Source organism: Heterodontus francisci, chromosome 13, assembly GCF_036365525.1.
Source record: "Heterodontus francisci isolate sHetFra1 chromosome 13, sHetFra1.hap1, whole genome shotgun sequence".
In the NCBI taxonomy this organism is placed as follows: domain Eukaryota; kingdom Metazoa; phylum Chordata; class Chondrichthyes; order Heterodontiformes; family Heterodontidae; genus Heterodontus; species Heterodontus francisci.
This window is the reverse complement of record NC_090383.1, coordinates 111,574,886-111,600,998: the sequence shown is the minus strand read 5'-3', so window position 1 is coordinate 111,600,998 and position 26,113 is coordinate 111,574,886. Positions and strand designations below refer to the sequence as shown.

General features: G+C 41.7%; 1 protein-coding gene across 1 annotated transcript; it reads right to left on the bottom strand.

Annotated features, from left to right (window-relative positions):
• Positions 1–1,443: 1,443 nt before the first annotated feature.
• Positions 1,444–24,878, bottom strand: hnrnpua (heterogeneous nuclear ribonucleoprotein Ua). Its single transcript, XM_068045425.1, has 14 exons — positions 24,028–24,878; positions 19,788–19,914; positions 19,624–19,697; positions 17,086–17,225; positions 16,906–17,005; positions 10,260–10,372; positions 9,283–9,546; positions 8,620–8,739; positions 7,703–7,831; positions 7,088–7,256; positions 5,614–5,880; positions 4,209–4,414; positions 3,083–3,187; positions 1,444–1,789 (listed from the first exon to the last, which is right to left on the bottom strand). Exons 1-14 carry the CDS (start codon positions 24,767–24,769, stop codon positions 1,733–1,735), a joined length of 2,613 nt encoding a protein of 870 aa, XP_067901526.1. The 5' UTR covers positions 24,770–24,878; the 3' UTR covers positions 1,444–1,732.
• Between the last annotated feature and the right edge of the window lie 1,235 nt (positions 24,879–26,113).

Genomic DNA, 26,113 nt, shown 5'->3' with positions numbered 1-26,113 from the left:
TAGAATGCAAACAGGAAAATTAAGGCCACATTCAGATCAGCCATAAACTTATTAAGTGGCAGAGCAGGCTCAACAATCAAAGCATTAATGAAGATGCCTGGGTTCAACGAGCTGAAGTTATTCTGGTACAAAGGCAGACCCTAGATGTGGAAGCGAATACACATGAAAAAGCTTCAAGTTCAAACTACTTTCACATCAAAGCATACCAGAAAACACTTCACAATCACCTCCCGAGAGCTGTTTTGTCGATACAATCTGCAAATATATTTCTTCCCCACCCCCCCTCCCAAACCTACATTTAAATAGCACACCAAAGGAGCTTAACAGTAAAGGAAGCAGATTTTATATTGCGAGATGAGGGAACAAAAATTCTACTTGAGGCTCTGCTGACATCAATGGACTGGCACTTCACGCAATTGAGCATCTGAGAACCAGTTATTACAACTACCTTCGAAACATGTTATTGTTGCAAGAAACTTCATTTATTTTTATCCCATCTCCATATTTCTCATGCAAGGCTGGGCATAGTCCGTAGAAGCCCTTTGGTACTTCACTCAACTGGTTGTTCAAGTGTAAACCCAGGCAGCTGAGTGTACAAGGTGGTCAGAATCTTTCTGGTAAGAATCACAGCTGAGCTAGATCTAGCCACACGTGTTCACTGCCCAGCACAAGTCACCAACTTTCATGGCAGAAAATGATGGTAAATAGTAACATTTTTCTGATTAGTACAGTATATTAAGTTCAGCCCTTTTAAGAGGCTTAATAAGATGAATTCCTGAATGACAGCACTACAACAAATGGTGGTGGGTTTTAAGTTGTTACTGGACTAGTAATCCAGAGGCCTGGACTAATGATCAAGTGAACCCTGGGCTCAAGTTCAAAGCCCACTATAGCAACTGAGGAAGTAAAATTCAATTAAATAAAACTTGGAATGGAAAAATGTAGCACCTGTAATGGTGATCACGAAACTACTGGATTGTTGTAAAAACCTTATCTGGTTCACTAATGTCCTTGAGGGAAGAAAATCTGCTGTCCTTACCTAGTCCAGCCTGCACGCCTACAGCGATGCAGTTGACTCAATTGGCCTAGCAAACCCCTCAGTTGCACCAAACTGCTACACTTGCAGCAGTTCAGGGTGGCTCACCAGTACTTTCCCAAGGGCAATTAGGGATGGGTAATAAATGATGGCCTTACCAGTAACACCCACATGTATGAATTAGAAAAGCTAATCTGGTTATGTTATAGGTCAACCTTGATGGGGGCAAAGGGAGACCTTCCTGGAGCTTTTCCTGAAATTGGCCAAGTTTTCCAATAGCATTAAGAGCAGCGAGGGAGAGAAGCGCTTGAAGTTGCACCATCTGGAGGGAAGTGCAGAGTATTAAAATTGGAGAATCAGGAGCGCACCATGCTGGTTCATTAATAAACAAGAGTGACACAGAAAGCACAAGTTCAGGGGGGTTTTTATTTGATAAAATTTTACAGAAAAAATGCAGAAACTGAAAATGTTTTCATCCTCTAGAAATTGGAGGTTCACCACATTCCACCTAAACATTACAATTAAAATGTAAAAAAATAAAAGACACTTAAAAATCAATTAATTGATAAAGCTTCCAAATACGACCTGCAGGCACTTTGTTTTGGAATGTTTAAAAATCAAGATTAAAAAAGTTGACATCTCTTGGTTGAAGTTACAGCTGCGGTGAAACCGCTGTTGGATCACTCACTGCAGATCCTAGTAGTAGTCTTTGTTATACTGATTGCTGTACTGGCTCCAGAACTGCTGAAGTCGCTGCAAGATTTAAAAAAGCAAAATGTGAGAATCTGAAAAACTCTGATTAGCTAGCTAGCACCGTTCTGAAAATAAAGACCCAGCAAGTTCTAAAGTTTAAAGTGGTTGTAAACTTAGCTAGTTAAAGGGAGTATCTCAAAGTGCATGCAATCCTAGATGAAAAGTGTCTAAAAACTACCACCCCAATGCTCTTCCATTTCTATCTGGTGTGGCAGTGACAGCTTTTTATGTACAGACAGCCTTCCAGTGAGCCTGAAATTGAGTTGCTGGTACTCCTTGTTGGGGATAGCCATATGTTCAAACTAGGCTTTTAGTACATTGCTAGAGTTGTCAATCCTCAGATGAGATTTGAAACAAAGGTCACACCCACCCATCCCTTTAAAGCATAGGGTGCGCTCTCCAAATCCCACCCCACCTTAAATACCATTAAAAAAACTACCCGAGTTATTCATCTCATTGCTGTTTGGTGCTCTGCATAAAGCACCCTTAACAGTAAGCACACTAAAATCACACTGTTAGCTTAATACACTGGAGACCACCTTCTGCACAAAATTACCATTCCTAGCATACCATTGCAAGAGGATCCCCATGCCTAGCAGAAGGCCATCTGAAATGAGACATCTATCCAGGGCTAGGCTACTGGCTTCAGCGAGCGAAACAGTACTGAAGCAACAATTTATTAATTCATCAAAAAATGAATGCAAATCAGAATGACTGTAACCTGCATTGTTTAACGTGGACAGCCAAGAGAAGTATCTCAACATCAAAATTCATTTTAGAAGCTGCTGCTTCTGTGCTTGAGGATTCTTGAGATTCTATCAGAAGGAACCAGGTTTAAAATGCAAATACTGAAATCTAACAATAATTGTCTCTCCAGAGGCTACTAGATAGCATTTTTTTTTTTACTTTTGCTCATCCATCCTCCCACTCGGCTGCTTCAAGGTCCTCCACAATCTCTAATATTTGAGCATCCAATTCGCTTATCAGTACTCACCCTCAACACTCCAGCTGAATTTGAAAATCACTTGCTTTGTATGGTATTTGAGTTTTTAAAAAGTTTTGAATAAAGCAGAAAACCTACAAATGACTATTTTAAACACTGATTTTAAAAACTATACTAAGCAGATACCAAATCAGCAACAGCATTTGACAGAACAGTTTTAATCTAGAATGCTGCACATCTGGATCCATCTACAGGACATTCCCTGTCACTATACGAGACAGATCTTTACAAGGCTTCAGCTAAACTCGCTGTGTCTGCTAGTCACCATCTTGGACAATCTGGTTACTTACCGCCTGCTGCTGACGGCTCCAGTTCTGTTTGAAGCCCTGACCTTGGATGAAATTTTCATTTCTGTAGCCTTGGTTATAGCCACGATTTCCCCTGCCCCTGAAATTCTGTCACAAGAAGAAAGTTTGTCAAGAGATAGGTTTGCAGTTTTCTACCTACCCTTAAGGGGTACCCACAGAAATGCATATCACACCTTTCAAGCCAAGCGCTCAATGTTTAGTTGCACCACTACCTGCAGCGCCACACCATTCTTTTCTAACCTGAAACGTTAACTCTGCTTCTCTCTCCACAGATGCTGCCAGACCTGCTGAGTATTTCCAGCACTTTGTTTTTATTTGTGATCGAAGGGAACAGGCAGCATCATCAGCAGGAAATACCAGTTTTCTTTGGTAGTGTGTTGTGGGGCTCCGATCAGAAATGACTATTGTAGTGTAACTAATACGTAGAGATGCATTAATTGCAAGCTCCATTTCATCTTTCATTTTGAACATAATTCCCTCATTCCTATTACACTAAATTTTGTTACCAATTGGCACATGAGCTCCTGTGAAGGATGAAGCACAAAGGGCAGTAGAATTCCCACAGTCTAAGCCAACCCAGTTTTTCTACAAGCCCTCACATTTTATAAGCAGTATTACTCAATCCTGCTCAGATATCCAATAAATGGTAAAATAGAGGAAACAAAAAAAAACCTCATGGCTACACTAACCACTATGACAATGCCAGAGGTGCCTCCCTATCTCTAATCTCCCCCAGCCCCACAACCCAAGATATCCACACTAATCCAGTTCCAGCCTGTTGACACAAAGTGAAAAGTGCAGCAAGAGTAAGAAAAGGGTAAAGGGAAACAAAGACTGGAGACAGACCAAAAGGAAAACTGAAGCATTTAATAAAAGTGGTCAGGAAAAAAAAAGGATCTGAGATTTGGCTGAGAAGATCCATGCCAGACATTTACTCAACACAAACTTTGAACAGCTGCCAAATTACTGGTACCTAAAGCACAACTGGGAAGGTTTATGGTCTTACAGAACGGAATCATTTAGAACTTGGCTAGTTTGCATCTCAGAACAATTTGCTGCCAGACAAAATTATCTTGGGGATGGAAATAATTCAAAATCTGCACTTTACTTGTCCATAGCCTCCTCGGTTGCTGCCCGGACCCCTGTGGTTGTCTGCTGCACCCCTGTGGTTGTAAGAACCTCCTCTGCCACTGTAAGAGGGTCTTTCGATAAAACCACCTCTGTTGTAGCCTACCATCGGAGTGAAACGCTGGTTATGAGCATAGCCACGACTCTGTTGATTTCCTCTTCTATTATATTGTCCACGGTTTGAACCTGTGTGGAAAAGGCAATGTGTATTGGGGTTATCGCATTTCATTTCTATTTAATACTTCAATATTCATTTGCAGGGCCATTTGGAAAGAGGCGGATATTGAACTGAGGGGATAGTGCTTTCAAACAGCCAACATGGGCATGATGGGCCGAATAGCCTCCTTCTGTGCTGTACTGTTCTATTAAAAAAGGTGACTGAGAAATAGTCAATTTACAGAAAATGTTTTCCCTACAGAAGGTATTTCCCCAGAACACATGTAAAAACATTCGGAAAACAGACTCTGGGTTGACCAAGCAAGCAACTGAATCTTACAAACTAGCCAGGTCTCATGTCTGATGTCTAATCTGTGCTGAATTTTGATCTCAGCCAAAGCTGCTACACAACTGGTCTTGGGAGTTCCAAGATCAGGGAAGGGAAATTAACAGATTCCTGCTCCAGATCTGTAGCCAGTAACTCTTGCTGCAAAATGTACATGCAGACAGACACGAGGCAAGAACAAAGCTGCGTTCAGCTACAATGCTCCCATCCCATTAGCAGTTTGAGACTCATAGGAATAATGTCTCCAGAGGAAAGACATTGGAAGATGCCAGGGACAATGAAATCATACCCTAAAAGGTTAGTATTTTAAGATTTTTTTTTTTTTAAAGAGATACAGCTCTGAAACAGGCCCTTCGGCCCACCGAGTCTGTGCCAACCATCAACCACCCATTTATACTAACCCTACACTAAATCCCTATTTCCTACCACATCCCCACCTGTCCCTATATTTCCCTACCACCTACCTATACTAGGGGCAATTTATAATGGCCAATTTACCTATCAACCTGCAAGTCTTTGGCATGTGGGAGGAAACCGGAGCACCCGGTGGAAACCCACGCAGACACAGGGAGAACTTGCAAACTCCACACAGGCAGTACCCAGAATTGAACCCGGGTCGCTGGAGCTGTGAGGCTGCGGTGCTAACCACTGCGCCGCCCATGTGGAGAAAGCATAGACATCTAGTGGTTAGCTGGAAAAAGAACAATTTCCTCCTTCCCTGCAGATATTATAGCACCCAGAGATGAAATAAAAATGCATGAAAAATTCTCTTCTAAGCGTTACCTTTGGCCAGCATGGGGTACTGTGAAAGGTGGAGGAGATGTTCAGCAAAAAGAACCCAGATTTGAACAAGGTTAAAACAAAGTGTACATAATTCCCCTACCTCCTCGGTAGTTGCCACGGTTCTGATATCCACCACGCCCTCCTCTCTGGCCACCTCTATTATACTGGTTCATTCCACCTCGTTGACCACTTCGCCCCCGATTCATTGCTCTCTTCCCAGAATTGGTATTGGGCTTTTTCTCTGGCGGAAGGGCTGTTTTACTTTCCTCCTTATACTGCTCAAGCAATTTCTGAGCATCTTCCTTCTGCAGTTCTGCGTAGCTCACCTCATCCAGGAAGTCACCTGGCTCGGGTAGTGCGAAGATACCTTGAAAAACAGACCAATAAAAGTAAGAATTGATGTGGTGCAGCAGAACATCTTGATATTCTAATTTGTCTGCATCTCCATAATGCCCTCCTGAGACGACATCATTGTAGCCACGTTACTTCACCATTCAATAAAACTTCCCTCTGCCCATTCTCCTGACTCATGTCATGGAGCAACTACAGGGCATCAGCCGTCCTCTGCCACCTTTCTTCACGCCAGGCTAGACAGAGTGCAAATAGACTACTCAACTGTGTGAAGCATCACAGCTGAGCTCTGTACTCACCCAATATCCATATGCACGCTTTTTCCAGCAGGGAGTCACTGAACAGCAGCAAGAGATTTTCCTTCCACTCCCCTATTACAAGGAGGCATCAAAAGCCACTACAGCATTATTTACCAAGATCAGCCAACAATGCAGATCTGGCTTCAAACATGGGATATCCCCAATTTTTATTTCTCAGAGCAATGTATTTGTCAACTAAAGCATCAGAGGAGCTCAAACATAAGCTTGTACAATCCAGGAAAGCATCCTCTCCCTCTCCTCCTTCAATCCAGGTTGCACCTCACACTGAGCTCAGTGACAAAGGACACCAATATTAAAAACAAAGAAATACAGTTCTGAAGTTCATATCAAAAGGGGATGGGGATGTCGTGGTATATTTTTAAAATTAGGTTGGAATTACACTAGTGTGCAGCACAAGTAATGAGACAATAAACTGGCTACAGTGCATTGGTCAGAACATTTACCAGATTCTCAAACCACCACATATCCCTGCGTATCAGAAACTACTTTAGTGCGAAAATGATAGTACACCTTTGGCTTATAAAATCACACTAGACTACTATTTGGAAATAGCTGTGCAGCAGAATAGCTTATAACTACAGATCACTTCTGAAGCAAGATTTTTTTTAAATAAAAGAGGCATAAAACATTTTTATAGCAAAACACCCAAGTTAAATAGATCGCTAAAGTTATACTTAACTATATTAAAGACCAAATAAAAGATCTGATGTAATAGGTTAAATATATATATATATAAAAAATCCAGAAAGGGCAAAAATCATTTTTAAAGGTTTGGTAATAATACCAAAAGTGATCAATAAGTGCACCATTGTACCAGTAACACATTCAAACTGGCATTCTAGCTTCCAAAGAAAAACTGATTGATGAGGCAACACCAGAGTTGCACTCAAATTGGATCTACACCTTTCATTTTCAGAACAGCATGCTCTGGGACATCCTTTCCCTCTTCCTCTGCTTTCTTCTTTGAACGCTCCTTATATTCTTCATCTGATGGGCAAATGACAACCGCTTTACGCTGGAAGCCTGCGAACAGGCACATCTTCCTTCTCTGTGCAGCTGCACACACATTTGTCTACACAAGAAAATTAAAAGTTTTTTTGAAAAAAACTATGCTTCTCATTTGAGTTTTCCAGGCACCCCCACACCCCAATTCTTGCACAGCATCCCATCCTTTTTAATCTTAGCCCAGCAAAGCTGATAAGACAGCATTAGTTAGACAGCACTAGTTATTGTGCACCAAGTATACAATTAATTATAGAAAATGTATTACAAAGAGGAACAGCTACAGTAAGGAATGAAAGTGTAAATATACTGGGTTATTTGGTTGTTTTCCTACTTGGTGAGAACTTGTGTCCTATCTAATCTGTACTCATTAATTTGTTTAAATATATAAAACTAGTCCTAATTCTATCCTTTTGTCTCTCGAATAATCTGACCTATTGTGTGGATCATTTACAGGAACAAAAACAAAACTCAATGTACAACCAAAGGGAAAAACAAAATCAACTTTCCACATACCTGATCAAGAATGTAGTTGCGCTTCTTGCGAGCTGCAATCTCAATAAACTTGCTCAAACACTGTGTAGCTTGTTGAATCAATGTAGTTAGTTTCCCTCTGTCAGTCTTCTGACGCTTGAAGCTCAATACCTGAAATAGAGCACAAAAGATGAATAGAATTCATTCAAGAACATTGTAAAATTAGGATCAAACAGTGTTTTATCTGTTCAGATTCCTTTTCTGGAAAAGCCAAGTAAGCATTTGTTGTTTACAGGAATCTTTACTCACTTTCATTCTTTAGCACTTTACTACATTTGCGATTTGCAGAAATACAATTAATGATTTTTTTTTGTATGGTTGCTATTTACTTTATGGTTTATTTGTAAAGTGGCACCATTGTAGGCATTCTGTGGTAAAGCAACCTATTAATTTCCCTTACACCAAGGAAGTCAAACAGTACAATCTTTTCCTCATGCTTTAAGTTAAGCAAATTATTTTCCTATTTTACTAAACTACCCATAATGTTGCCCATCGTTAGTTGTGGAAGTTTTGGGAATGGAGTAGGAAAAGACTTCAGAAACGCACTTCGGAGCACCACCTACTTGCCATAGGGTGCAACTACATTGTTTACGTACAGATTTCCATTCTAAGTGTTTAGATAGGCAGGTTCAATGCTAAGTGCTGGAATAAAATCGTAACAAAAAATCACAACCAGAAGTTGGACTGGAACTGCATACATACAATCTATGTAATAATACATAAGTCATTGCCATTAAAAGTAGTCATGTCTCCCAGATGCACCTCAAAGTGTTTTCATATGAACAGTGATGTAAATATAAATCTCTTTTGGTCAGAAACAATTTAAATGTTTATACAATTCATCTTATTTCATTTGTACATACATATGGGAAAGGGAAAACATTTCTCAAGTATCTCACCTTCATTATATCCATGATGTTGTTTGTCCCCAAAATGTTATATTTGCCTGGATACTCTGCTGCATGCTTTGAAACCCATACCGATTTACCAGTCCCAGGCAAGCCAACCATCATCAAAACCTAAAACAAACCAAACATTACAGGGTAACTCAAATATCCCCTTCCTGAAATGACCACTAATTATTAAAGCTCAATAAAAGATTTCCTGCAGACATCATTGAGCACTTCTGTATTTCACTAACTTCTAACAAGAGTTTAGAAAAATTATATCACACATATACAGTATTACTCAGAGGCTTGGAGATGTGCTTGTGTTTTAAAATGCAACAGCTCGTGAGAAAACGACAAGTGTAAAATATTATAGCTATATCTGGGGTGGGATAAGAACAGTAACATAATGGAACACTGCAATATCAAGTATGGAATCTAACCATCATGTTTTAAATGTTAAGGGGGTAACTTGTATGTCAAATAGAAAAATGAAAGATTTTGCTATTTTTCAACATTGAGTAGATTTTTGCTAGGTCAAGAGGACAAGAGAACAAAAGGTGGGTAAAATGGGGTTGAGATACAGATCAGCCATGATCTAGGCTAAACAGCTTACTATGTTCCTACCTTTGCACTGCTATGTAAGAATCAATAATTTTAAATTATCATACATACCTCACATTCTGCCTTGGTTTTGGGTCCCTTTGGCCCTCGTACACGTTCTTCCAATGGGACCTGCTGCATGAAGCTGAACCCTTCAGGTAATGGAAAGTATGGAGTCTCCATCTGTCCAAAATTAAGCTCTACTGCACAATTGTGGCACAGAACGTGCGGAAATAAGCTTCTGCCAGCAAGATTGTCTTTCCCAATCTTAAATGCAACACCCAGATCCTGACCATTCTTGGAGTAAGAGACTTCTACTTCATCAGTATCAAAGTTCTGTAAAAAAAAAAACAAGCAAAACAATGTTGGAAGCACTCGCAGAATTTCCTGTAGAGAGCAAAATTCAAGTGCAGTCCACAGCTGGTGAGAATTTGATAATTGCTACCACACACATTCTGCTACATATTACTTAATACCCATGCTGTGCATCTGTCAACCATTATGCTGAGCGCAGGATTCAAAAATCACCAATTTCTTATAAATGCGAGAGTCCATGAAAATCACACTATGCAGTAGCAACCACAACATTATCAAAAATTCCTGTGGTGGCGGTCCCTACTGTAAAACATTGACCTCTGGTTTAGGACCTGTAATACTTAGTTCTTGATGGAAGTATGTGTACAATTAGACTTTTTAAGCACTAATAATCTATATAAATTTTGGGGGTTCCTTTCAAATAAAATCTAATTAATTTTAAGTTCATACTTCCCAATAGCAATATCACTGGCACGGAAGAGTTACTAAGTCCAATGTGAAGGAGCCAAATGAATAAAATGGACGTGGGATCATTTTTCAATTTATCACCGTATCTAAAACTGCTAAATTGGCAAATGAGCAGGTTTGTTGACTTTAACCAGTAACCCCAATGTCATTGCAACCCATTAGGATTTGATAATGCAACAGAAATGGGTGGCATAAAGAGCACATCGCAAATCAGAATCCTTTGTTGGTCCCGATGGTGAGATTCCCTGAAAGTAATGTCAACTTACAAGAAAGCAGCCAATCACATCATTCTCCCCAAACTTTTCACCATACTCTTCGGACTTGCAATTGGAACATTTTGTTCCATTTCCAGAGTACCCAACGGAAAGTTCTTCGTCGCCTGAAAGCAAAACAGAAGTTTTAAATGATTTAAACTCAAAAAATCAATGCCACATATGTTAGAGTTATAAAGTGGACCTCAACAAAAACTGTTCCAAACAAACTGTTGGAAAGGCGGCGGTGAGTGGGGGGGGGGAAGAAAAAGAGAGAGAAGGACAATAATACTGGAAATACACAAGCCACTCAGCATCTGTAGAGAAAAGGCAGGTGTATCCTTAGGGAGTAGACTGCAGATCAGAACTGGTTATAACTTGATTGGAATTACAATTGTGGTAAAGCGAGAATGGGCAGGCAGTGGTCAGGTATGCTGAATTCAAGATAAAAGTACAAAAGTGGCCCATATTTCCAGATTCTAGTGATCCTAGAGTGATCAAAAATCAGTGCATCATGTGACCAGGACAGTAGAAAGCAAACTCAATAAACCTTGGTCTTTCATCTAGCAATTTCCATGTTCCTAATTTTGGTAAAGCATAACGAAGACATCCTCCCACAGTTCATATCATCACAAGAGTTATAAAAGCACACGCTGCAGCCAACATACCAAATTAAGGGGGAAAGGACCTGAAATGGGCAGAAAGGAGAATGTTTCAGGATTCCCTTAAAATTTTCCTCCACCCCACAGAAGTATCATAGCTTCGCCCCACCAAGTGATATACTTTCAAAAGGGTTTCGGGTCACCCTTTTTGTAACAAAGTCAATGTAATAATCGTGAGGGACTTTAATCTTCATATTGAGTGGGACAATGAAATTGGCAAGAGTGGTCAAGAAGATGAGTTTGTAGAATGTTTTCAGGACAGTTTCTTGGAGCAATACGTTGTGGAACAGACTAGGGTTAAAGCTATCTTAGATCTAGTACTGAGTAATGAAACAGGGCTAATTAGAAATGGCATAATAAAGGACCCAGTGGGAAATAGTGATCATATCATTGAATTCCATCTTAAGTTTGGAAGTGACATACTCCAATCACAAACAAGAATCTTAAACTAAACAAAGCCAATTACGTAGTATGAGTAAAGAACTGGCTAAGGTAAATTGGGTAAATAGATTAAAAGGTCTGGTGGTAAATGAACAATGGGAAACCTTTAAAGAAACAATTCAAAATGTTCAACAAAAATACATTCCATCGAAGATCAAAAACTCAGCAAGAAAGACCCATCTATGGCCCACTCAAGGATAGCATTAGATTAAAAGAGGCAAAAAAAAGTAGGTCTGAAGATCGGGAGTGTTTCAGAAACCAGCAAATGGCCAAACAGTTGATAATTAGAGGGAAAATAGAGAGTAACCTAGTCAGTAATATAAAAGCAGATTTTAAGAGCTTTTATAAGTATATAGAAAGGAAGAGAGTGTAGCTAAAGTGGGCCCTTACAAGCTGAGAGCAGAAATTATCATGGGAAATGGCAGAGGCATTGAACAAATGTATTGTGTCTTCTACTGTGAAGACAGACATAAGTTTCGTACCAGAAATAGGCAATAACCTTGGGGCTAAAAAGAGTAAGGAAATTAAGATCAGCAGAGAAAAGGTATTGGAGAAACTCAAGGGACTAAAACCTGAAATCCCCAGGACCTGATGGCCTAGACCCTAGGGTACTGAAAGAGATAGCTGCAGAAATAGTGGATCAGCTAGCTATGATTTTTCCAAAATTTTAGATTTGGGAACAGTCCCATCAGATTGGAAGTTAGCAAACATTACACTGCTTTTCAAGGAAGGAGGGAGGGAAAACAGGAAACAGGCCAGGTTAGCCCACCAGTCATTGGGAAAATGCTGGAATCTATTAAGGAAGTCTTACCAATGCACTTAGAAAAGCACAGTATGATTAGAACAAGGCAACATGGTTTTGCTAAAGGGAAATCTTGTTCGACAAATTTATTAAGAGTATTTTGAGGATGTAACTAGTAGGGTAGATAAAGGGGAACCAGTAGATGTAATATACCTGGATTTCCAAAAGGCATTCAATAGGGTGCCACACAAAAGTTTAATAGGAAAGATAAGGGCTCATGGAGTTGGTGGGTAATATATTAACATGGATAGAGGATTGGTTAATGGAGTGGAAGCAAAGAGTGGGCATAAATGGGTGATTTTCAAGTTGGCAGGCAGTGAATAGTGGAGTGCCACAAGGATCAGTGCTGGGGCCTCAGCTGTTTACAATCTATATTAATGACAGACCAAAAAAAAGGCCGCGAGTCATGTATCTACGTATGCTGATGATACAAAAGATAGGTGGAAAAGTAAACTGTGGGGAGGACACAGATGCTGCAAAGAGATACAGACAGGTTAACTGAGTGGGCAATAAGATGGCAGATGGAGAATAATTGAGGGAAACGTGAAGTTATTCACTTTGGTCGCAAGAATAGAAAAGCAGTTTTTTTTAAAAAAAAGTGTGAAACTTCTAAGTGGTCGATGTTCAAAGAGACGTGTGTATGCTTGTACAAAGAACAGAGAAAGTAAGCATGCAGGTACAGCAAGCAATTAGGAAGGCAAATAGCATGTTGGCCTTTAATGCAAGGGGATTGGAGTACAGGAATAAGGAAATCTTGCTGCAATAGTACAAGGTTTTGGTGAGACTACATCTGGAATACTACGTGCAGTTTTGGTCTCCGCATTTAAGAGAGGATATACTTACATTGGAGGCAGTACAGCGAAGGTTCACTAAATTGGTCCCTGGGATGAGGGGGTTGTCCTTTGATGAAAGGCTGAGTAAATTGGGTCTATATTCTCTGGAGTTTTAGAGGAGAGGTGATCTCATTGAAACATACAAGATTCTGAAGGGATAGGGCAGACACAAAGATCATTTCCACTGGTCGAGGAATCTAAAACAGAGACTCAGGATAAGGGGCCAATCATTTAGGACTGAGATGTGGAGAAATCACTTCACCCAAAGGGCTGTGAACCCTTGGAATTCTCCACCTCAGGAGGGTTGTGGATGCTCCATCGCTGAATATACTTAAGGCTGGGATAGACAGATTTTTTTGTCTCTCGACATCAAGAGATATGGTGCGCAGGTGGGAAAGTGGAGTTGAAGCTAAAGATCATCCATGATTGTACTGAATAGTGGAGCAGGCTCAATGGGCCATATGGTCTACTCCTGCTATTTCTTGTGTTCACCTGCTATCTTTACTGTATTGTTTTGGGCTAGAAAGCTTTGCAAGAACACTGGACCACCAATTGGTTTCAGGGCACACCAAGACCATGCCCTGATAGCTGAATAAAACCATATTGTTGCATATAGACCAAACCTGAATGCCTCATGGAAATGCTGTTATATCAGCAGTTAGTGAAAGATAGGAAGTCTACAGTGCAATCTCATCTGGGGCAAGCACACAACACAAGGTATGCAAACTGCTCTAGTGTCCCTTTTAAAAGGAAAACAGGCAATGTAAAATGTGCACAGATGATAAATGCAATTTGCCAAGATAAACCAGACAAAGACAAAAAAGATTTGGAAATAAGAAATCTACCAGTTTTCCCATTGATTCTCCATGTCATCTTTGCACAGATAGCCTTCCTAGGTGGAACTCGTGACCAGAATAGGAAAGAATTACCAAAACAGAGGGAAAGACAGGGAGAGAGAAACAAAAGTAGGAATAAGCTATTAGAACAGAAAACACCTTACTACCCAATACGTGGCCTGGGACTGAGAGATGCAGACTGGATAACAAATATAGCAATTACAAACATCTCTTGCTAGTGGAACAATTCACCAAAAAAAAAGAAAACATATGGTTTTCCCGAGAATGGGATAACTTAAATACAAATGGTCAAAGAATATCTACAGCGCTGCATTGTTGAAAGCAATTTGACACAGCAAAGAAAACCTGGCACAATGTCTATAGGGTTGGCTGCACATTTGATTAATGTATGGCGATTTGCAACACTGCCATTACTTTGTTGCTGCATTGTAATTAGAAGTACACAAGCACACTAAAGCCAGAGATGCTCCAAATATTAAATGGAAAAAAAAAGGAACAGGGTATCAGTGACCATTGTGAAAGTCCCCAAACTTAAGAATCTAGTCTGACAAATTTTCCCAGCAGCAATAAATCTAATTTCCAAAATCAAGAGAACAACGAATGCCTGACATATCCAAAATGCTTTACTCGGTGGAGGGAAAGGGAGACAGAGAACTATGAAACATCAATGCTGTGAATAATTATGGGTTATATTGGGTTTTAAAGAACACATTGAAAAACTAGAAACCAGAAGACCCTCAAACCTTGGGTGTTCAAATGCTTTTTTTTTAAAAAAAGATACAGACCAGATTACTATTTTATGAATACAATTCACAATTTAAGAGTTCTTTAAAACCAGATGTATGACCCCATTTAATTCATGCAGCAATGTTTAATAGCGAGGTGCTATTGTATCTCATTTCTCTATTTTGTCTCCTTCAGGGTTTCTTTCCCAAATAAATATGCGTTTCCTGTATTAACCACAGCAATCAACCTCCAAGGTTCTCTTCTTGAAGATATGCACTTACCAGGGGTAAGTTCACTGAGCAAGCAGGCATTCTTTTGCTTTTGACCCTAGACATCATCAAAAAGCTCACATATAATCTACCACAGACTGCATCACAATCTCCTCACCGAACATTCACTTTCCAGCAGACACCACTGGATTCCAATCACAAGCCTGTTAGATTTTTTTTCTTTACCCACCTCTGGCTGAGTATCACCTGACATAAGTTACCAAAAGTGCAGACTGGTCAGTTACATAATGCCTTTAAACCATCAAGGAGGTATTTAATTTTATATGCAAGTAAAAATACTAACAATGCAACATTCCACGCAATGGAGTACTGCACAAACTACTGGACACTACTTATTTTCATTAGGCGAGGAACATCAGTGTTGGAAAGTTCCTAACAACTCCCCTGTAGTCAGCAGATATTATTCAGGTTAGTTTCTTTGTGACAAAGCAAACTAGAATTTGCCCTGAAACTGCAAGAAAACAAAAAAATACAAAGTATAAAGCCTTGCACTTAGCCACATGCCGTTCTTCAAATCTCATTCCTCTTCCTTGCCATATTTTGCAATTATTTGTGTTTTCATCAAAATGAGAAATGTTAAATGTTTGTGCTAAAAATGGTTGCATTACCCAAGAATCAAGCAAAGAGCTTAGATATAGCATACTTAGGTACACTGCAAACATCTCTCGATACTGCTCCAATAATGTATCATCCCATGTAAAAGAACAGCGTCCTTTATTAGATTAGATTAGAGATACAGCACTGAAACAGGCCCTTCGGCCCACCGAGTCTGTGCCGAACATCAACCACCCATTTATACTAATCCTACACTCATCCCATATTCCTACCGAACATCCCCACCTGTTCCTATATTGCCCTACCACCTACCTATACTAGTGACAATTTATAATGGCCAATTTACCTATCAACCTGCAAGTCTTTTGGCTTGTGGGAGGAAACCGGAGCACCCGGAGAAAACCCACGCACTTATTACATGAGTAGAGGTTCCACCTCCCATACCAGTCCTCTGTGAGGCCTATGAACAATTTGCGTCAAATTAGGGACAATTTTGAGCTGCATAACCCACTTAGAACTGGACTGAAACTGACTATTTCACAGAGCTAGTTAAGGGGAAGTTTTCAATCTATCATGGATGGCACAGTGGTTAGCACCGCAGCCTCACAGCTCCAACGACCCGGGTTCAATTCTGGGTACTGCCTGTGTGGAGTTTGCAAGTTCTCCCTGTGGCTGCGTGGGTTTTCTCCGGGTGCTCCGGTTTCCTCCCACAAGCCTAAAGACTTGCAGGTTGGTAGGTAAATTGGCCATTATAAATTGCCCCTAGTATAGGTAGGTGGTAGGGAAATATAGGGACAGGTGAAGATGTGGTAGGAATATGGGATTAGTGTAGGATTAGTATAAATGGGTGGTTGATGGTCGGCACAGACTCGGTGGGCCGAAGGGCCTGTTTCAGTGCTGTATCACTAAACTAAACTATCAGTCTGGGCCGAGTTCATACCCAACTCTCACAAGTGAAAGGGAATTGTACTCTCCACACCTAGAACTTAAATTTTTCTTTACTAAGAAAATCCCCCCAAAAATCCTGATGTAATCAAATTGTCCACATAAATGATGAACAAAGTTCTGCAACACTGTTTATCTTATAAAATATTAGACTACTAGATTCAGCAAGTGGCCCCATTTTTGAAAAGTGTCACTGAAACTATTGCAACATAATTCCAAGTCCCTAGCTACTTGGTGACTAGCAAGTAAGCTGCTGTAAACTCACTATAAAACCTCTCCCTTAATACCAGATCAAAATAAAACCTTCACATTTATCAAATCACATTCAACTGGCTTACCACACACCCAATACTGAGCAATGTTTAAACCTGTTATCCAACAGATTAACAGTTCTCTGGCAGACTTGGGAAATGGCATTTTGATAGAAAAATCAGGCACCCAACAAAAATATTGTGCATGTTCACCTCTGTTAGCAGGTGAAGAGGTAGAGTGGATAGAGAAAAAGATCGGGGAAGGGGTGAGAAAAAGAGAAAGTTGAAAATAAACTCACCAAGTAACATGCTGTAGGAAGCCAGCGACCAGCCAATCCTCACTTCATGAGGGTCAATCTGATCTGGTGGCAAATGCTTAACTGGTATCTTCTCAGTTACCTGTTGAGACAAATGTCAAAGTCAAATAATATCATAAATTTGTGACTTTAAAAAAAACTGCTTATAAAACAGACATTTACCTTCAGCTCAAAGCAAATTTTGCCTTTGCTAACTCCATAGGAAGCTCTTCCTCCAGCCCAGAGGTAAGCAAATCCTTCCATAGTCAGAGGCATGGCGCCAAAACGATCTCTATTGATCTTAAAGTGCAAATCGCAATTGTCTGTAAAAGTATACGGCACGTGTTAGTACTGCAATGCAATTTACCTGATATATAAAACCTACTGCTAGTATACAATGACTAGCATGTGTATGTACTTAACACAAAAAAGGATATTTCCCATTGTAACATTGATTGAAGATAATGCCATGGACCAACTAAACAAATAACCAACTACTGTACTAGATCATTAATTATAAGCTATAGCATAACAAAGCAAAATGTCACAAATTGGACATAAAACATAAAAGGTGATCCATACTAAATGTTATGTTGCTTATTTTACACCAGAAACAGTATAGCAGAGTGACAGAAGAGTAACTACTAGAACATATGGAGTATGGCACCAAATTTATCTTTTCAGGGACTAAACTGCATCAAAATAGACGAGAGCTCCAGAAGTATTAACACAACTCAATAGATATATTTAACACCCACACAAGGACGGTAGACACTAAATTCCTCCTCCTTCTAAGGCTAAATACAATGATGCAATCTTTATGGTATCAGACAAACTGAAAAGAGGTCATTCTGGCAATTTTAAAAACCGCTGAACCGTTACTGCTTTAAAGTCAGTTGAACTATGTCCTAAAAACAAGGGGCTCTCTCCAAAATAAAGCCGTATTGTAGCCAAGACAATTATTTTAATAATGTATCAAAATGGATGCAAGATAAGACAACTAAAGAAATTGACTAACGTTAAGTCACAAGCTTATGCTTGGGTGGAGGAGATTGAGCTAATGGAAAGAAAGGCAAGCCCAATGTACCTATAAATTTATGAGCGACAATTATAAACCTAAACATATACCCCAGTACAAAATACACAATAAATTTCAATATTAGAACTCGCTCCCCACAGCCCTCCCTTCTTTATGGTACCACAATAAAGATCACCCATCAAAAACCTGGGACACACAGTAATAAGCCAGTAAGAATGTATGAACTGTTTTATTTACTCTCATTTTCCTTCAGTGTGTGCACAGATGCTTAAAAATCTGAGCATCCCACAAGAAGTCAGAACGTTTATCCTATGGCTACGAAGATTTACTTTAGAATTTGAAGGAAAATGAACACTTTAATAGTGAACGCTGTAACTTTAGCATGCACTGTCACCCCATAAATAGTACTGTGCTGTCAGAGGACATGTCAGGAATATTTTAGTTATGGCAAAATTCCAGGACCTTTTCAGGCTGTGAAGAATGAAGTGAATTAAAAGCTTGCTATGTCATTAGAAAGGCCAAGGGTTGTGGACCAATATAGCAGCAACTGCTGAGCTTTCTTTGGGTATTCCAGAATGGTACTGGACTGCCATGGCCAGTAGAGACTCAGCAGGGTAGGTTAGACTTGCGGATATGTCTGAAGTGCAAATGTGCAGGTTTTCACAGTTGGAAGATAATGCTAACAATGTCATTGACATGCTTCTAAATGTGACGCAGAAATGGTCTTAAGCAGGATTAAGACGCTCACAGCTGATCACGCTGCTGGACTTGATGCCATAAAGAGTAGTAAAGGAGATCTGTTAAACAAATGAACATATGGCTTGCAGAAGAGTTCTGAGGCCTTGATTATGTTCAAATTGACTGAAGGCAGTTATGTAGTTCCAATATTTATTGGGGAAGAAATCAGAAAGTAGGAATTATGGATTTATTTGCTTGACATCAGCTATAGGAAAGATGGAGAACCTTAAAAGGATGTGATTACGATCAGCTGGAGGGGTCAGCAATTACTAGGAAAACAGCATGGCTAGAGGAAACGGATGACCTTCCCCTGACTGAGGAAGTGACCCAATTAATGAATTATGGCAATCCAGCATAAGTTGGACAGTGTTATGGACCAGGATAGGGACCTGGGGGTCAGAGTTGATAAGTAATTGAAGGTTCAGAGGTAAGGTAATGAGACCAATAGACAAGAAAATTTCAGACCAATTTTTTTGGACTGTAAAAGAATACAATATCTAGGCTGTTTACAAATGATATCCTGTTCTAGTCCTCAAACATGCTGGATAGCTAGGGTCAGGCTGACCAATACTACCCAATCTTTGGGTTCTGGGTAATTATGATAGGCTCAGTAGGTTTGGAGTTACTATTTTTGAAAAATGCAGGCACAGAAGTAAACATCACTGAAGTAACAGACTTGATTCTAGCCAACTGCACACATTATTTTAGCCAGAGAGATAGCAGGATTTGTGGGGCTATGATTCTATGTGTATGAAACAAAGGGGGCTCAATGGTAATATGCGGCTGCAACACATCTCATTGTGGGGAGTTCTATGGATTCTTTAGGTCGATTATATCTGAAACTTTTGATATTGGGAGCAAGTCTTCACAAGTTCCTAGTAATTCAAATTCCTGCCTCATCCCACTTTACAATATATAAGTTACCAGATTTACTTATCACTTACATGTATCCAGGGCAACTACAGTATCATCAAACTCCTCCTCATCTTCTTCCACGGGTGGCTGGGGAGACTTAGACCTAGAAACAGCCATACATATCAGTTAATGACTCGGCACTAAACAGAACAGTAGCAAGGTACCATGAACTGATTAACTTAAATAATCATACCGCCGATATTTGTTTTCTTCGATATACTCATAGTAGCCACGTCCATGGTCTTCATGAGGTCTCTTTATGCCTTTGCGATTTTGCTCTTTACTCTTATCAGTTGTCTGTTCAACCTGGCTCTCTTTTCCTACAAAGGAAAGTAGGTTACAAATTTGCCAAAACAGCTCCAAATACAAGATTACAATGATTTCAGACCTCTGAGTGACTAAATTGGGAAAAAGGTAGAGATCAGCATACAATTTATGTACAAAGTGGGAATTTAAACATAAACGGCATTCATAAATATATGGGAATTACAATTAACCTCATTTGGAACAATTAAAAGTATCACCCGTGTAATTTACAAATTACTTCAATTTGTCTCCATGAAATCCATTGCATTTCACCAGTATTAAATTGCTATCCTTTCACAACAGGAAGAAAAGTGTAGTGATCTTTTAAGTTTCATTCTTACAAAGCAAATTTCTGCAAAATGCACACATGAAGAATTTATTGGCTTAATGTTAACTACTATATTACTCTTTTACAATTGAGAAGGTATTTAACCCATGAACTAGATTATTCATAAACTAAACTTTCCTGTTAATCCTTTCAATGAGAAGTGTTACAAGATATGCCACTTGGAAGTTTCTACACTCTAATCTGGTAAACATTGCAGCACAGCCCTTGTAAACTGCTCAATTAGATTCTGCAATTTTCTTTCCCTTCAAGTCTTTTCTTTTTGAAAACTCTAAAAATAGCATGCAACTATTTAAAATAAAACCGGTCAAGTACAGTGGGTGCTCCAGTACCACTCTCCACAGACCTCCCAACACAATCGTGCTGAATTCATTGCCCCTACTCTGCTCAGTACCACCCAGCATCATCTGAAGTGATGTGTGTAGTTTCAGCAGAGCAAACATCAGTGCAACCTCAACTGTACCATTATGACTCTTTATTGTTCAATTCCTAGACCAGCCACTCATATCTGAAGTTAGAATGCTGATTTAGGGACAGTTTAGCACGGTAGGCCCCATACAGGAAAAGTTTTAAGACTGCCCATATTAATATATTTTCAGAAGAGAGACTTTTATCTACTCTTGTAGGTTTGAGTCTTTGCTGCAGAAGTGATCCACTGCAATATCAAGAGTCCCCACATATTTGTAATTATTTTTATGCAACATTATGTTAGCTATTTTGCACTAATACATGGAGGAATCAAGGTGCTAATTTACTATGCATCATTTAGCATCAGTGTAAGACAGGAGAGTGCCTCCTCCAGGCCTGGACTCTGGATTCAGGCAGCATTTACACTATCAGCACAGAATCAATATGAAATGAAACTGTTTTGCATAGATGCTAGTTAAACGATGAAAGCACAGAGAGTATCTCACAAACCACTTTCACTTCAAATAAAGCAGTGAGGGAAAATTATTCCTTGGTGGAAATATACCAATGAAACACCCTGCAGCATAAATAGGACAGTACTGTCATTGGGAGAGTGAAATGGGACACAAAGCTGCTTCCAGAAATAGTTCTTGGCTATTAATAAGCAAGTCCTGCTGTTAGCTTGAGAGCAGCTGCATAGTTTGTACTGCTCAATATCAGTAAGGCACCAAAATCAGTAAGTATACTTTCTTGGAGGGGGCAGGGGAAGAGCATGGGAAACGTCAAGCTATTTAAAGGTATGCTAAACTATCAGATCTACCAACAATTTACATTTTAACACTTTTAAAAGTTCACTACAAAATGAAATCTATACCAAAAACTGCTGTGCCTGGCCCAATTTGAAACACTAAATTGTTGGTTGATTTTGTAGCCAAAGTGGAAAAAAAAAAGTCCAAATTAAACTGAATACTCCAAGACAGCACTTGGGCAACTCACCATAAACTCAACACAATGGGCATTTTCACTCAAGACTTATTATTTGTGGTTTAGAAGTAATGCTTTTTAAATATGAAAAAGGTTCAAGACTTGCACTGTAGTATATAGACATGTTGTCATAACAGTCACTGCAGCCATGTTGACTCACAAGTAGTGCATCAAACTGAGCAAAACTATGGGAGATCCTCTCAAGACTTACAGCACTTGGGTTAGACAATGCATGATGTAAACTTGACTGCCTGGTACTTACAAACAAATTTTCCAAGTCTGAAAGCTCTCAAACACTCAAAATAGACCAGTCTGAATAAAGCTCTGAATAAACTGTGTGCCACTATCTACATACCAGAAAATTGGATTTGGAGCCTAGCAGCAACAGTTGGTTGCAAATAAATATTGCAATGACTGATCAAAGGTCTGCTACAATGTATCCTTAAATAAATGCATTTGCTGCACACTATCAAAACAGTTTGAACATTATTGGTTTCTTCATATCTAGGCACAGAGCAAACTTAATTTTTGATTGAAGCAGCAACTGTATTAAATCTTTCCTCAGATGGGAAGGTGTCCACTTTGCTTGCAGTTGGATTTCAAAATTATAGTTTGATGGCCAGTGCCAACACACACACTTTAGCAGTTTTGTTTATGAATGGCTCTCCTATGGCATTGCTCACTATACATGGCATGGATTGCTACTTTTAATGACAGTATTGCTACATCTCAGAATTGCAATACATTATTCTGCTGCTGAGGTGAAATTGAAAACCACTGTTACTTGATGGTGAGGGGACTTTACTAATTGGTAGACTTATAAATTTCAAGCTCAGGAGAAGTAATGAAATTATCTACTTTTCTTTTTGTATTCCAACATTTTAAGTGGAACAAACATACCTAAACATTTAGACATAAATACCTATATAGAATGTTAAGCAGGAGTAGAGACAAGATGAAAAACTGTTGATATTGCCAGGGGTAACTTTAAAAAAAATAAAAAGTACAAATTTTCCTATCTTAGGGTTTAAACTTGAACTACTTGGCGGTGCTGCAACTCTCTACAGACTGCAACAGTACTTTAATTTTCTTCTTAGAATATAGCAAAGATTGAAACCTAATATGAATGCTTACTCCATGTTAACAACCATTGAAAATGGCCCACCTCTTTCAAAACTGTCAGCCAACTCAAATTCCAACCTTGAACCCTCTATCCCCAATAGCTAGTATCTCAACTCAAACCACCCTTTGCCTTCCATGCTGTCATCTCCCACAACTCCACAACAACTTCCACCCCGATGAAGAGTCACAGACCTGAAAAATTAACTTTTTCCTTCTCTCTCCAGATGCGGCCAGACCTGTGTATTGCCAGCACTTTGTTTTTAACACTACCATTCACACCACCCCCTTTGCCTTTTTGTCCCACGCGTTCGGACTGACTTTGTTTAGCTCCATCCTCATCTATAAGGTATCCAGAGCATATCAGTGGCTTATCTTCCCAACCCCATGTCATCTCTGAAACCTAAGAATTCCTAAACCTAGAATTTGTCTTCATTCAACATCACCCACAGACATAGGATCATATTCCACATGAACACCGCTAACACCCAGTTTTAACTCTTCGCTCCTCCAAATCTTCTTGGATGAAATCCAGGATTGGATAAGCCTCTACTTGATTTGGTTTAACAGTGGGAAGATGCAAGTCTTAAACCATCCCCCCAACCATAAACCTTTGCCACTAACTCCAGCCCCTCACTCACAGTCTCAGACAACCAGTCTTTGCAATCTCAGTACCCTGTTCAACTAAACTGTGCTGCTGGCATTGTCTCCATACCATAAGAACTTACCTTCCAACAAAATATTGCCCACGTCTACCCATTCTCCAGCAAAACCATCACACATGTGCCCTATCTGGCTTGAAGTGGCACAAGGCTAAGTGGCTGGGGATTTGAGACTCAATAGAAGTGCAAAATAAAAAGCTGGTGCAAAGTTATTTTTGCTCCCACAACCCTTCTTCTTTCACTTTACTTCCATGAGTTTCCTCACTCCTTTTTGCTACTCCATTTTGCTTTCCATTATTTCCATCCTCTCCTCCATTTTCTCGTGTCTCTTTATCCTTCCTCTGTAATCATCCCCTCTCCCATTTTAAATCCACACACTCTCTCTCTGTCCCCCTCTGTAACCCAGGCCTCCTTTTATGCTCCAGCTCCTCCCCCACCCCCCCCCCCCCCATGTCCAACACGCGCGCCAGCAGCCTCAGCCCGATGGAGGATCAGCCGGAAGTGACGGCCCCGAAACTGAGATTACCGTTTAAAAAAAGCACATTAACCCCCAACCTCCTCCCGGGGGGGCGTTAGAAATAAAGACCGAGGCTTCCCCCGGGGCCCACCTTTACTGGAGTGCTGGGCGACCGGAGCCGCGGCCTCTTTCTCCTGTTTCACATCCCGCGCCTCGCCATCCCCCAGCTCCATTGTTTCCTCTTCTCCCGCTCGCTGCTCGGGTAGCGCGGCCTGGGCCCGCTCCGGGGCCGCTCCCAACGCCTCCCCCATCCCGTTCTCCTCTTCCTCCTCGCCGAGGCCGCTTTCGCCCGTTTTCAACTCGGCCTCCAAGTCGCCGCCCTCGGCCACATCGTCGTCCATTTCCCCTCCCCCTCGGGCGGCCAAGGCCTGGGCCCCTGGCTGCGGCAGGCTGGGCTCCTCCGAGGCCTGGGTTGGCGCCACCACCGCCGGCTCGATCTGCGGCCTAGCGGCCTCCAGCCCTCCCGGGGGGGCGTCGTGCGGCGGCTGCTCGCCGTTCAGTCCCGGGCCCGGCGGCTTAGGCTCGGCTTTGTCTCCTCCCGCCACCTGCGGCGGCTCCTCCTCATCCTCCAGCAGTGACTCGGGCAGCTCCTCCAGGCGGCAGGAACTCTCCCCTGCCTCAGCCTCTTCCTCCTCCTCGCCGTTCTCGCCGGCTTCCAGCGGGCCGGGCCCATCCTCCCCCTCCATCTCGGCCTCCTCCGCCGCCTCGCTGTCGAGTGCGGCCTGTAGCCGCTCCTGGAGCTCGGCTTTCAGGCCCTGCACGCTCAGGCCACGCTGCTTCAGCTCATCCTTGAGTTCGGGCACCTTCAACTTCTTCACGTTTATGTCGCTCATGGTGAGTCGGGGCTCCGGCCTCGGTCCGCTCGGCGGCTCCGCTCCGTCCCTGCAGCAACCGAGTTCCACTCGCCAGCCTCGAGGCACCGCGCCGCGCAGACTCAGTAGCGGCTAGCGGCGCGCTACCGTAAATACCAGCGTCTGCGCGCCAGGGCGGCTGCTGGAGGTGGGGGAGCATTACCAACTGGATTCTGGTGGGGGAGTAGGGTTACCAACTGGCTGTTGGTGGGGGAGGAGGGTTACTAACTGGGTGGGGAAGGATTACCAACTGGCAGCTGGTGGGGGAGGGTTACCAACTGGCTGTTGGTGGGGGAGGAGGGTTACCAACTGGCTGCTGGTGGGGGAGGAGAGTTACCAACTGGGTGGGAGGATTGCCAACTGGCTGCTGGTGGGGGAGATTATTAACTGGATGGGGGAGGATTACCAGCTGGGTGCTGGTGGGGGAGGAGGATTACCAGATGGCTGCTGGTGGGGGAGGAGGATTACCAACTGGCTGCTGGTGGGGGAGGAGGATTACCAACTGGCTGCTGGTGGGGGAGTAGGGTTACCAACTGGCTGCTGGTGGGGGAGGGTTACCAACTGGCTGCTGGGCGAGGAGGATTAGCAACTGGGTGGGGCGGTATTCCAACTGGCTGCTGGTGGGGAGGATTACCAACTGGGTGGGGGAGCATTACCAACTGGCTGCTGGTGGGGAAGGAGGATTACCAACTGGCTGCTGGTGGGGGAGGAGGGTTACCAACTGAGCTGGTTGGGGAGGAAGATTACCAACTGGCTGCTGGTGGGGGAGGATTACCAACTGGCTGCTGGTGAGGAAGGAGGGTTTCCAACTGGCTGCTGGTGGGGGAGGAGGGTTACCAACTGGCTGCTGGTCAGGGAGGAGGGTTATCAACTGGGTGCCGGTGGGGGAGGAGAGTTACCAACTTAGTGGGGCAGGATCACCAATTGGCTGGTGGTAGGGGAACAGGGTTACCAACGGGGTGGGGGTGGATTACCACCTAGCTGTTGGTGGAGGAGGAGGGTTACCAACTGGCTGCTGATGAAGAGCAGGATTACCAACTGGCTCCTGTTGGGGGAGGAGGATTACCAACTGGCTGCTGGTGGGGGAGGAGGATTACCAGATGGCTACTGGTGGGGGAAGATTACCAACTGGGTGCTGGAGGGGGAGGAGGATTACCAACTGGGTGGGGGGCATTACCAACTGGATGCTGGTGGTGGAGGAGGATTACCAACTGGCTGCTGGTGGGGGAGGATTACCAACTGGCTGCTGGTGGGGGAGGATTACCAACTGGGTGGGGTTACCAATTGGTTGCTGATGGGGGAGGAGGATTACCAATTGGCTGCTGG